The sequence below is a fragment of the Myzus persicae genome, unplaced genomic scaffold (assembly GCF_001856785.1).
Source record: "Myzus persicae strain clone G006 unplaced genomic scaffold, MPER_G0061.0, whole genome shotgun sequence".
Taxonomy (NCBI): Eukaryota; Metazoa; Arthropoda; class Insecta; order Hemiptera; family Aphididae; genus Myzus; species Myzus persicae.
The window spans coordinates 1369975-1382240 of NW_019101135.1; the positions used below are offsets into that span (position 1 = coordinate 1369975).

Genomic DNA, 12266 nt, shown 5'->3' on the forward strand with positions numbered 1-12266 from the left:
ATACGTGGGTCTAAGTACACAGTTATTATATTATTTTTACACGTGTGGCCTACAATCCAGAGCTGGAGATGTTAAGTTAACGAACAATGTTAAAGCAAATGGGTGTGGAACCGTCAAATTTCACGACTGAGCATCGTAAACTGCTTGTAGTATATTATATACCTTACCCTGCAATCTTTAAATATAGTTTTTTTTAATTTACGAATCATAGTCAAAAGTATGTAAATTAAATATGAAAATTCACAAATAGTTTTCAACAATGAATCGTATTATTATTATTTATTACCACGATGAGTTTAATAATATGCAATGCGTTAAAACATTTTATTGTTTAATAGTGCCATTTTAAAAGTACTTGGGAATAATAAATAAATACAGCCGTAAAATTCAATTATACCACTTGAAAAAATTATTATAGCCATAAGTCCTATCGTCCATAAGTTATTGCAGTATCATTGTAAATCAATAAAAACATTTAAATACATAATTTATTGGTATAATTAATATTTATATTTATTATAAAAAAAATATGTTTGCACAATATACATTTATTAAGTCTGAGCGAATCATTGGAATCACAAATGTATACAGTTGTATAAATGTACAAATGTATACTACGTGTCGTATTATACTTATATAGGTAAATACATTCTGTATTAAATGTATAAAATTGAACGATTGAAATATCACATTCAAAATTCACTTTCGTATAGGTCGTAAAGGTACATAATATATAATGTAGGATCAAATTAATCAATGGTAGTCGGTAGGTTCTAGTGTTAAGTAAATTTTAAACATTTACATTATATTATTTTAAAATTCAATTCTACCAAAATCAATTAACTATGACCTGCTTAGTGCTTACCTGCTCATAGACACATTTATTAAAACGATATCGATTTCATAAAAAAAAACGTTAATAGGCGGGTACTATTCAATTTTACGTTTTATTTTTCAATTTACACTTATACAAAAACTTAATTCGCGTTACATATTATAACCATGTATACCTATTGGCTATTAATGTTACACAACAACCCCAAAACTTTTTCTACTTGTGTAACATACTATTAATGATACTAGTATTATTGTTTTGACCTTGCATACTGGAGGATATTCCAACTTGTCCTATAAGTTTATCACGAATGTTAAACAAAATTATAGTATATAATAACAGGCAGTACCTAGTGTATAATACGCGTAACTATTAATTTTAATAGAGAATTGAAATAATAAGATGTGTCAGATAAAAAAATTATATTATTTTATAAGAACCCTCAGAATCAAAAATCAAAATTGATGACCGCGTGCATGCGGCAACAATAACGATCGTGCTCGGGACATTCACCTTTCACTTTTCATTATCAAAATCGTGGTAGAAATAACTGCAATTTCGACACTAACATTCCCTTCACTACGGAAAAAAAACAGGACTACATGCCGCAATTTAACAGCATTGTCACGTGTGAAAGTCAAAAAAAGTTTTATTTCAAAATATTTATTACCACGATTTGTATGTTTGCATATCGAATTACCGATATAAAAATAATAGGTGTATAATGTATATGTTTAACAATGTTAGAAATTATAGATAGTAAAAATACAATATTGATTTCATCTACATCATTAAGTGCGGCTTGTACATTTGTCACGTTTATCATTTGTATACCAATGATGGGGCGTAACAAAAATATTATAATTTATAGGTAATATAATATTTTTAACAATGATAATAATGGTATATAATTTCTAAATAATTACTTTAAATATTTTCTAACAAATATTTCCCAACAATTAAATTTACCGACTGTGTGATTCCTAAAAAAAAATATTTAGTCATTGTTTCATTCCTCTGTACAGTTTAATGGTTTGAAGTTTCGATATTAAATAATAAATAGATTGAAGTAAAAATTGATATATTTTTCTCCGCTTGGGACCTCAAATCCAAATATTGTTTAATAAATTAAGAAAAATATAAATGATTATATTATGATACAAAAAATATTCTGATCTGAAATAAAGAATAAAAACGCATGTCGACACAAAAAAATTTAAAAAGGGATCAAAAATTATAACGAGTTTTAAAAAACATTAATAGTTTTTGAAATAATGATTGCCTCTTGTTAAATGGATCACCTGGTATGTAGATTATATGATATTTACCAACAATCTATTATCAGTATAATCCATATTCCATAGGTAATATTAACTAGGTGATATCACAATTAATTTTTAATTTTCTAATTGCAAACTAAGTTTTCAATTTTCAATTTTAAAAAGTGAAACTTAAACTGAAATATAAAAATATTGTTCCATAAATATCAAATATACTAAATATTAAATTGATCAATCATGAAAGTAATTACACCATTTAATTAATACCCATAGTATACCATGTTTAAACTTTAAACGTTATTAGATAACTAAATAGGTAGGCAAAAGTGAGTTGTAAAGGTACTCGTAAGTTCATAAGACCATTGATTATAATCAACGATACTACGTAACTGCTAAGTATCAACGTTTATATTATGCAATCGATAATGTACAATAAGCTAATGTGATGCATTAAGTTAGTTCAGGAGTTGAATTTGGAGCTTTTTCAATTCATTGAAATTGTAATTTCAAATGGATTCAGACTCTGGCATTAAAAAATGTATTTAAAGAGCTTTCTGCGAATTAATACAAATTTTGGAGGAAAAATCAGTGAACCTATAACAAATACCTACGGTTGTATATATATTCGTGATAGTATCTATGATACATCATGTTTCGATCATGGGAGACATAATATGAATAATAGAATAAAATATGTCCGATAAACATTACTTTTAATCCTACAATTTTAGGTGCATGTAAACCAGCATATTAATTCTTATTCACTTAATAAGCATTCATTTCAGTGATATATTTACATAGGGTGATCCAAGTAATATACCCCCTCCCTGTGACAACAAATTCAGAGTGGAGCTATGAATGTAGGTATTGGTTTTAGAGTGGGGTGTTTTTTTAATCTTATTTTGCGTGACCCTGTGTCCGTCATCACTCATCACCTTCTGAAGTTGTACAAATACTCGAATATTAAGCTTTGATTTCTGGTAGAAAATTAAATCTAGTATTACTTGGAAAGAGGTCAATGTTTCATAATATACGGGAGATGATGGAAAGACGGGAGTATTTTTCACAAAATTGATTTTTTTTTTCTTGTAACTGATTAATTCAAAAACTGATAACCGCATGAATATAATTTACATTTTCACTTAATTTTTATTTATAAAGACATTTTTCATACAACGATACCATTTTGCAAGTAAAAGTAAGGCCCATATTACTATGTATATTAGTTAACCTCTTGTGATCGCGACTATGTGAAATAACAAATAAGAGTTTACCATATCTATTTTTGAAATGTAAATATTATTTTAAACACTGGTTTTCATTATATTATTCTAGATATACCTTGGTTTATCAAAACATCAATTACATAGTTTATCCTTACTTATGAACAAATTATAAAATATTTATTTGTGTTAAATAACTTTATTATACATATGTACCTACATAATATCTACAATATGTATTAAGAAAATATATTCCTTCTACAAACTATTATATGTTCTTATATTATTATGTTGGTATTAAATGCATTAGTTGTTATAAAACTCTTTAGTCTTTACAACCCCAATGTTTTTTCATGAAACAATATTATTAATGTTATTATTGTTATTATTATTTCATACAATTTAAGTGTAAGTTCTTTAATTATTCATTTAAATAACTGGATCATTGATCTACATAACTAACTATTCTCATTGGAAAATAATAAAAATTAAATAATGTAAGTAAAAACTATACATATTTTAAATACACACGCCTACAACAAATATTGAATTAATATTTAGTAACATAATCAATTAAAATATTTTAAAATATAAATATTAACAAAGGTGGTCGCCTCATATAGTTGGTAGTGAAGCTATGATCGACAAAGGAAAAGAAGAAAAATTGGTTAGACACTTAATATTAAAAAATTGAATACATTTTCAATAGAAATGAACTTCAAGAATGTACAAAGTTTTTAGTTATTTTACTTACATGACAAAATATTATGTTAGGTTTTGAAAGAAAAAATAATTTGTTTTGAAAAACATACGATAAATAAAGATAGTAGTATAAAAATGTATATACCTATGACATTGAAATTCTCATTAAAATAATAAAATCTAAGTTTTAGGGTATTATGACGATACGTAAAATAATATTATATAAAATATTATATTCAATTTAGTTCAAGGTTTCCCTTGAAAATAACATTATCATTCCACCGCTATTAAATTATAATGTTTTAACGTTTAAATTAAAAAGAAAATCCACATGCTTATTTAAAAATAAAAATTTAAGAAAAATAATTAAGTTATAGGTTTATTGTCTGCAAATTTAAGTGTATACTTGTATACATGCATATTTTACAACTTGGGTATCATATTTTATACGAGTATGTAACGAATTTCAACGATGTTTTAACTATGTGTAAAGAATTAATATAACTTATTGTTGAGTAAATCATTATTACGGCTGTAAATTTAATGCCCTGAAATAAGCCCAAAAATGCCCTAAACAATTCTTAGCGCCCTATAATAATTCAAAACAATGCACCCCTAAAATACAATTAGTTTTCTTCAATTTTAACAAGTTTTGAATCAAAAATGTTTCATTTAATTCAAAAAAAGTCTTGTAGGACTGCACAATTTCACGTCTACCATATGGACTTTTAATCTGAAGAAAGAATTATTCTCGTTTAGTTTGCCATCGTCACTCTACACTTCTAATAATGATTTAACAAATCGTACAGATTCGTTGAAAAAATTATGATTAATACAATTCTATTAGGTATAAAATAAACCTTATTAAGAGAACGCTTTACCCTCGGATAACAAACGAGGAACATAAACAATTTAAAATACTCATAATTTGCTTTAAAATTTAAATTAAAAAAAACCTTTGATATTCACTAGACAATATTCTTACCTTTAAATTGTATAAGAAGTCACCTCGTTCTAATTTTTAAACAAACAGAGCTAAACGTGATCTGCTGAGCGTACAATTTGCTGTGTTACGTGTTTCTAAGACGTGAGGGTGTAACGTCCTCTTAACATGCCATTAAGTTACATTGTTAAGTGAAATTCTTAAAATAAAATTTTAAAATTCAAGCTTTTAGTGTTAAATGCTCTAAACCCCTAAAATGCTCTAGATAAAAAATAGAAAATTACTAGAGTTAAAATTTGTGAAAAACTCCAAAAAAAAATGTCAAATAAAAACTTCTTATTCTGAATCAAAAATGCAAGAATCGTAGGTATATTTTATAAAGCGAGTATCGCGTAGTTGGCATTAAAAAAAATACAATGAAAAATGCATCTAAATCCCAGCTCTAATTTATTACCAATAGGGTTGATGTGTGCATGGGTAAAATATTGAAAAATATTTATTACTTTATGAAAAAAAATATCCTTTATAAATTATAAGGGACGATTTTTTTCTCATTCAATTACGCTAAATTTACTTCGTATAATTACTTGTTTATACAATATATATATATACTGTATTTATATAATATTATTTTATTATAGGTACGTATGTTAATTTTGTTCCTGAATTTCCGGTTAAATGTTATGATGTACAGAATAAACATATTTTACCCTGAACAAAATTAATATATTATGTATAGGAACTAATAACTATCACAAAACTTGTCTAACTGGGTCTTTACGGTTGGCCCCACGAAGGTTACTGATACCCGGATACCCGGAACGAAACGGTAACACCAAACCTTCGCAATGATACAAGATGCTAACTTTGTTTGCAAACCGTAATTTAATATTTTTCATATTTGTGCTTCATGCGTATTACACATGCCCGTGTATGCGGTCGATACAGAAACAAATCTTATCTTGACACTTTTTCTTTTGTCAAATATTACTATGAAAACTTTTCAGTCAATAAAACATTTTGCTTATAAATTGTTGTAATAATATAATACATATTAATATATTATACATAAGTGCAAATAGTGCAATATAATATATCATACAGAAGTGTGTAATGCAGCATGTGCCTGGCAAATACATATTATTGTATTAATATTATGTAACTTGCGTAATATATTATTAATAATAATATACAATATATATATTGGCCACATGAGAAATACGTGTCTTGTTAAAAATATTCTAGTACATTAGTATTATAATACCGTAAAAATAAGGAATTTGCATAAGATAGTACTAAATAACACACAATAAACGCTTTTTTTAAAGTAATTACTTGTTTTTGATATTCCTAAATTACCGTGTTTATTAGAGCATTTATAGCGGTTTTCATAATTATTGGTAGGTGTACTATTTTCGTAGACTGTCTAACCAATTAGCATTTAGATTCCAATATTTATTTATTTGGCTTTCATTTCAATAAGTAGATACAAGTTATATACTTAAATTATCAAATGATTTTATATTTTTTATGTGATATACCATGTGTCCACAAAAACAGGGTACACTCTATAACTCAGTTACTTATATTAATCAGTAGGTACCCTATACATATTTTGGAATTTTGTTTGAGGGAAATGATACTAAACTATTGAGTAATAAATTCCTGCAACTAACAAATTTTTAGCTCTTGTATTTTCCGCATACTCGAAAACTTCACCTTTTATGAGTACCTACATTGTTTTCATAGACAAGCGGTATTTATACGATTACAATGATACAAGACAAAGTGAAATAATAATATTTTAAATAAAGCACATTATAACCTAACCAAAATTGAGTAATGATGTTTACAATAAAAATCTCTATATTCTTATAGAAAATCCAAACGAAAATAATGATAGTTTATTATATATCAAAAAAATTTGATGTATACATTATACATGAATATATTGTTTCAAAATGTATTTTGTCAATTCAAAAATTCTGCGAGAATATGTAGGCATTGGAAAACTGTGATTTTAACTAATCGATGATGATTTATCGATTCTATCATATTGAAAACATTTTGACACCACACATTCGTTTAAAACAACTGTACGTAGATACGCGCTCATCAACAACAAAACTCCAACTAATAGTATTATAAGTTATAATTTATAAGGTTGAAATAATTTTGCTTAATCATGCATTTTTAAAAAACGTTTTAGTAACTAAGGTATATAATAACATTATATGGTTCTACCTAATTTATATTAGTACCATTTTGACTTATCGTATACAAGTTAGGTAACATTAATAACGCAATACTGCAGCCTTGTATAGTAGGGATAATATCATCAAAACTTATCTCTTATTTTCACGTAGAATAAACATGTCATATCGTATTATTTTATTACACTTGAAAACGTTAAAACTACATGCGTCACGCAACTATACCTGTAACAATAATATAATAGGTAGGTACCTAAATATATTATATTGATTTTTTTTCTTGAAATTAACTAAAATACACATAATAATACACAACTATTTAAATACTTATTCGATGGAATTGATAATGATTTAGATATCGATTGATTTGAAACCCTGGCAGACTTAAGAGGACTTAAAAGCCGCTGTCCTGTCTTCGTCTTACAAACATACAACCTTGTAGTAAGTATATAGGCTATACTATATTTGCGTTTAGCTGAACAAAATAGTATGTGTTGTATTAGAGTGAGTTTATCTATTATCAAACTTAAGATCGGAATATTATATGTGTTTATACATAATTATTTTACAATATTTGAATTTTTAAGCTAGTTATGATCATTTTAAATTGCAATATTTTAGGTGGGTACTCAAAATTATCTTAGAAATTGAAATATCGTGAAAATACCCACGCACAATCACACATCTAATATTCTTACCTTTAAGTTTGACGATAGATAAACTCACTTTAATACTAAATGTAACAACACAATATTTGTTCTCTTGAAAAAAAATTTACATGTTGTACATTTGTTATAAGACATGGGCCACACAATTTACGGGTGTGAGTATGCACTACTTACATGTATTTTAATAAAATAATAAAATATATACAAGTTAGAACTAAAGTCATATATTATATGTGTATTGACATGATGATATAAAATACGGAAAGAGTTTTGTGTAATTTTCAGTAGCCCTCAATCATTTTAAACTTATCTTGTAAAGTTGTAAAACCCGACATTAAATCTCATTCCTTGTCTATAATTAGGTTATTCATTATATTTCAGTAAAAATATATGAAAAATATAGTTAAGCCTTTAAAACTCAAAAGTTAAAAGTATATTTGAAATATAGTTATAACTAATACCTATAATATATACTAATGTATTTATAAATAGAAGTTATTGAAAATATGTGATTTTCTTACGAGTTATACAGTAATTCACACAACATTCGAAATAAAATGTAAATAATAACATCATATTAAAGTTTATAGTTTCTACTATAATCACTAATCATAAACATAATCATCGAAATATGGAATTTATAGTACCTAGTTACTACATTTGCTATATGCATATAATAACAAACTTATTCATATATATTTTAAAAATTCTGAATGTTTAGTTTTGTGGGAAAAAAATGATAAACCTAACTGTTAAACTATATACTTTCCAATAACTATGAAGGTAATACCTGCAGTATTGAAATAAACCGTGTTCTAAGGTGTTTTCAATTTTGCACACATAGTTAATATAAGTACCTAGGTACTAGGTACCATAATTATATACAACGTGCAATATATTTACACAATAGCAAAGTGCAAAATCCAATGAATTGCGTTGAACAACTGCAGCTGTTCGGGGGGGAGCCGATGTTTACAATCGGAAAATGCCACTTGCACATGTCCTGTACGGTGAAAAAGGGGGCATATTATATCAATTCAGCCAAAATTACATTTTTACATGTAAGAAACTTATTGATTGCTCCGGATATCAACTCCACCGAACTTTTAGATTCTGAGCGCAACGATGAATGTATTGATTTTTCAACGATGTGTGTTTTTATATTTTTTTTTTTTTTTGTGTATGTCTGTCATCAAGGTTTCTTGCAGTAAAAGTGCTTCGATTTTCTTCAACAGCAACTTTTCTGGTAGGAAAGTGAACCTAGTTGCAAACGGGAATTTTTACGCAAAAATTTAAAAATTGAATACAAGATTCCTTACAAATTTTTCAAAATTCTTAAATTCTTAAATTCCTTACCTTTATCAAAAAAAAAAAATTCTACCGGAAAGTCAATTTTTTATAAGCGTTTAAAGTTGAAATTTTTACAACAGGATATTCACAAGATTTCTCTTGTAGCGATTTTCTTATTTTCTTGAAATTCAAAAACAAATTACTGTAGACACTTAAAATTTACACCAAATGCTTATTTCATCAATTCATATACTTGATAAAATATTCAAAATATTTTGACTCGTTTTAAGCTGTTGACAGACATTTTCTATAAATGTCAATTTTATCAGTTGGGTTAAAAAGCATGAACATTTAATACAAGATTCTTAATAATATATTGTTACTAGAGCAATTGAAAAATATTAAAAATACATAGCCATGATTTTTTTTTATAAGCATTTAAAGTTCAAATGTTGACAATATTTATCAAATTGAAAATTGAAAATGATTTTGTAGTTAAAAATGTATAAAATTTTCAATTTGTATAGCTAAGGATTGACAATTTAAAACAAGGTTAAACTTTAGCAGTTTTTTCCAAAACTAAAATATCTAAGAAATTTATAAACACGGTTTTTTTTTTTTTTACAGATATTTTAAGTTCAAGTTTGGACAAAATTGCATATTAACACAAATTCATTTCGTTGTAATTCGGTTCCAAAGCAGCCCAATTTTACATAGGTATATTTAACATTTTTCCAGCATCAGTGATAATTTAAAAATAATATTAATTCAATCTACCGGCTACCATAATAATAATAAGTAATAACAATATAAAATACCTAGACTAACATACCGACTCCGTTCAGAATCATTTTTCGTATACAATGATATCATATCATTGAATTCAAATTTAATACCATCCTTTACAGTAACCTCTTAGACACTTAAAGTGCAGCAGAGCGACATCGACTTACCCGCTTTTTTACATATTGATTCTTCTGGCTCATATATTATTACACACTTTTACTAAAAATTGATGATGAGACGCTAAAAATTGTATGTGATTATTATTTATTTATGTGATAATTATATTGATAAAACATCTAAATTTAATACAAAAATATTTGTATCGTCAGAACGAAAACTAACAATGCCGAATTTCAGCAGACAAAACCATCATAATTCGTAATATACAAAATATGTCCTGCGGAATCAAACCCTAAGAAAAGAACAAGTTCGGTTTCGCAGTCACTCGTCATCTCCGATTAATAGGTATTATAGTAAGCAATAGCGTGTGCTATATATGGACTTTAATACAGCTATAGGGTATTATACTATTATAGGTATACAAACAGCGTATACCATATCATAAACAAATGTTATAAATTATGCGTTGTATAAGATGAAAAGTCTCTTTGAACTTAATTTTTTGTGTTTTTTAGTTTTTCCTTATTGGCGCATGCAAATAAATTTAAAAAACTTAAAATGACTAATTCCAAATTTGTTGTCTTGGAATATAATTTAAAATCTTTAGATAATTATATTTTGTTTCATAGAGTGCGAGACGGACACAGCTGATTGCTGAATAAACATAATTTTGTAAGCTTACACTATTATACACTTATATATTGTTATTATTTGGTCGATTTTAACGCGAGGGGGACTCGGAAGTTATTGGTTAGAATCCGATGCGCGACAAGTGACAACAATAACAATAATTATGTGTAATATTAAGACCGCCGGCCGTGCTCACTTATAATAGTAATTTATGCTTATTTAATAAATTAATGTATTGCTGTTTCAGCTAATAATATATAGGCATGTTTATGGGGTCTGGCAAACTGTCAATTTAAATTGAGCCAATACCAACTTTTATAATGTTTTTTTTTTTTTGGGGGGGGAGGGTGAGCTGATTTCATAACGGCTTTCCTAAAAATATACTCTTGAGCAGACCAACAAAATAGTTCTAGACACTCCCCTGTAACTACTAACAAGATATATAATTATATGGGCATGCGTATATCTTAATTAAAAAATGCCAGTATCATACGTATATTAAGTATGTAATGTATAAAATATAGAACATATATTGATTCCCGTGTATTATATGTAATTACACAACTTGATTTCAAAAAAAATTTATTTATTTATAAAAACTAATATGTTATCTTTTGTTTTAAAAAACGTGGTAATAATATGTTAATATAGCCCATAACATCAAAAATCTAAGTTGTATTACTCATAATATATATTGTACACTATACCTACACTAAACATACATTTCACAAAAAAGTCAGTGTTTAAAAACTTCTACTCAACTCCCTCCCCCCCTACGCACACACACACACACGGCACACAAATTCGACTTGGGATACACCCTACGCATGCATTTTGTATTTCAAATGTAGTCCAAAATAGCACTCACCTGTTGAGCCTGCCGTACACGGTGTACGCTATGACGGCGACGACGGCGATCGCCACGCCGGCGCTGGACGCGAACATGCAAACGGACACCATGGTGAATTCGACAGCGGCGACGATCAACATGACGGCGGAGGCGGTGGTGACGATCGTTCAAAGGATTATAGTAATTATTTTATTTACGTCGAACGATCGTAAAGCCGCGATGATGGGTTGACGGTGTATTATAGGTAGGTATCTATAGCATAGAAGTGAGTTGGTTGGTTGGTTGGTATTAAACGTTATAAGAGCCAAGAGGTAGGAAGTAAAGTCGCAGACGACGGCGGCGGTAGCGGTGGCGGTGACACTCGAGATAACCGACTATTTCGATGATAAATAATAATTACAACTTGGGTATACATATATAGTATAGTGTATATACTGACAAGTAGGTATATATAGGCTGCAGTCGCAAAAACAATATTATCGGAATTTTAACAGTTAATTTTTATTTTTTAACGACAACGACACATACGTAATCCGATCGCAATTCGTCCAGGTATAGGTAATAGCGGGTTATTAATAATAATATAATATATTTTATACAATGCGCGAACTGCAATTGAGCAAAGAACCAAAAATATTCAATCGAAATCCCAAACACGATTTTACGCGAACTGTACTATATTAAATCTAAGATTATTCTCAAATATTGTTTTAAATAATTTTTTAG

The 12266-nt window shown here is 27.6% G+C and overlaps 1 protein-coding gene across 1 annotated transcript in view; it reads right to left on the minus strand.

The window, feature by feature from the left end:
- The window catches only part of LOC111027877, a 49098-nt gene extending 36832 nt beyond the window's left edge, over window positions 1-12266 (minus strand). Inside the window, exon 1 of the mRNA XM_022306358.1 lies at window positions 11559-12266. Within this exon, the coding sequence (XP_022162050.1) occupies window positions 11559-11680 (122 nt within the window). The 5' untranslated portion in view covers window positions 11681-12266. The remainder of the gene's footprint in view (window positions 1-11558) is intronic.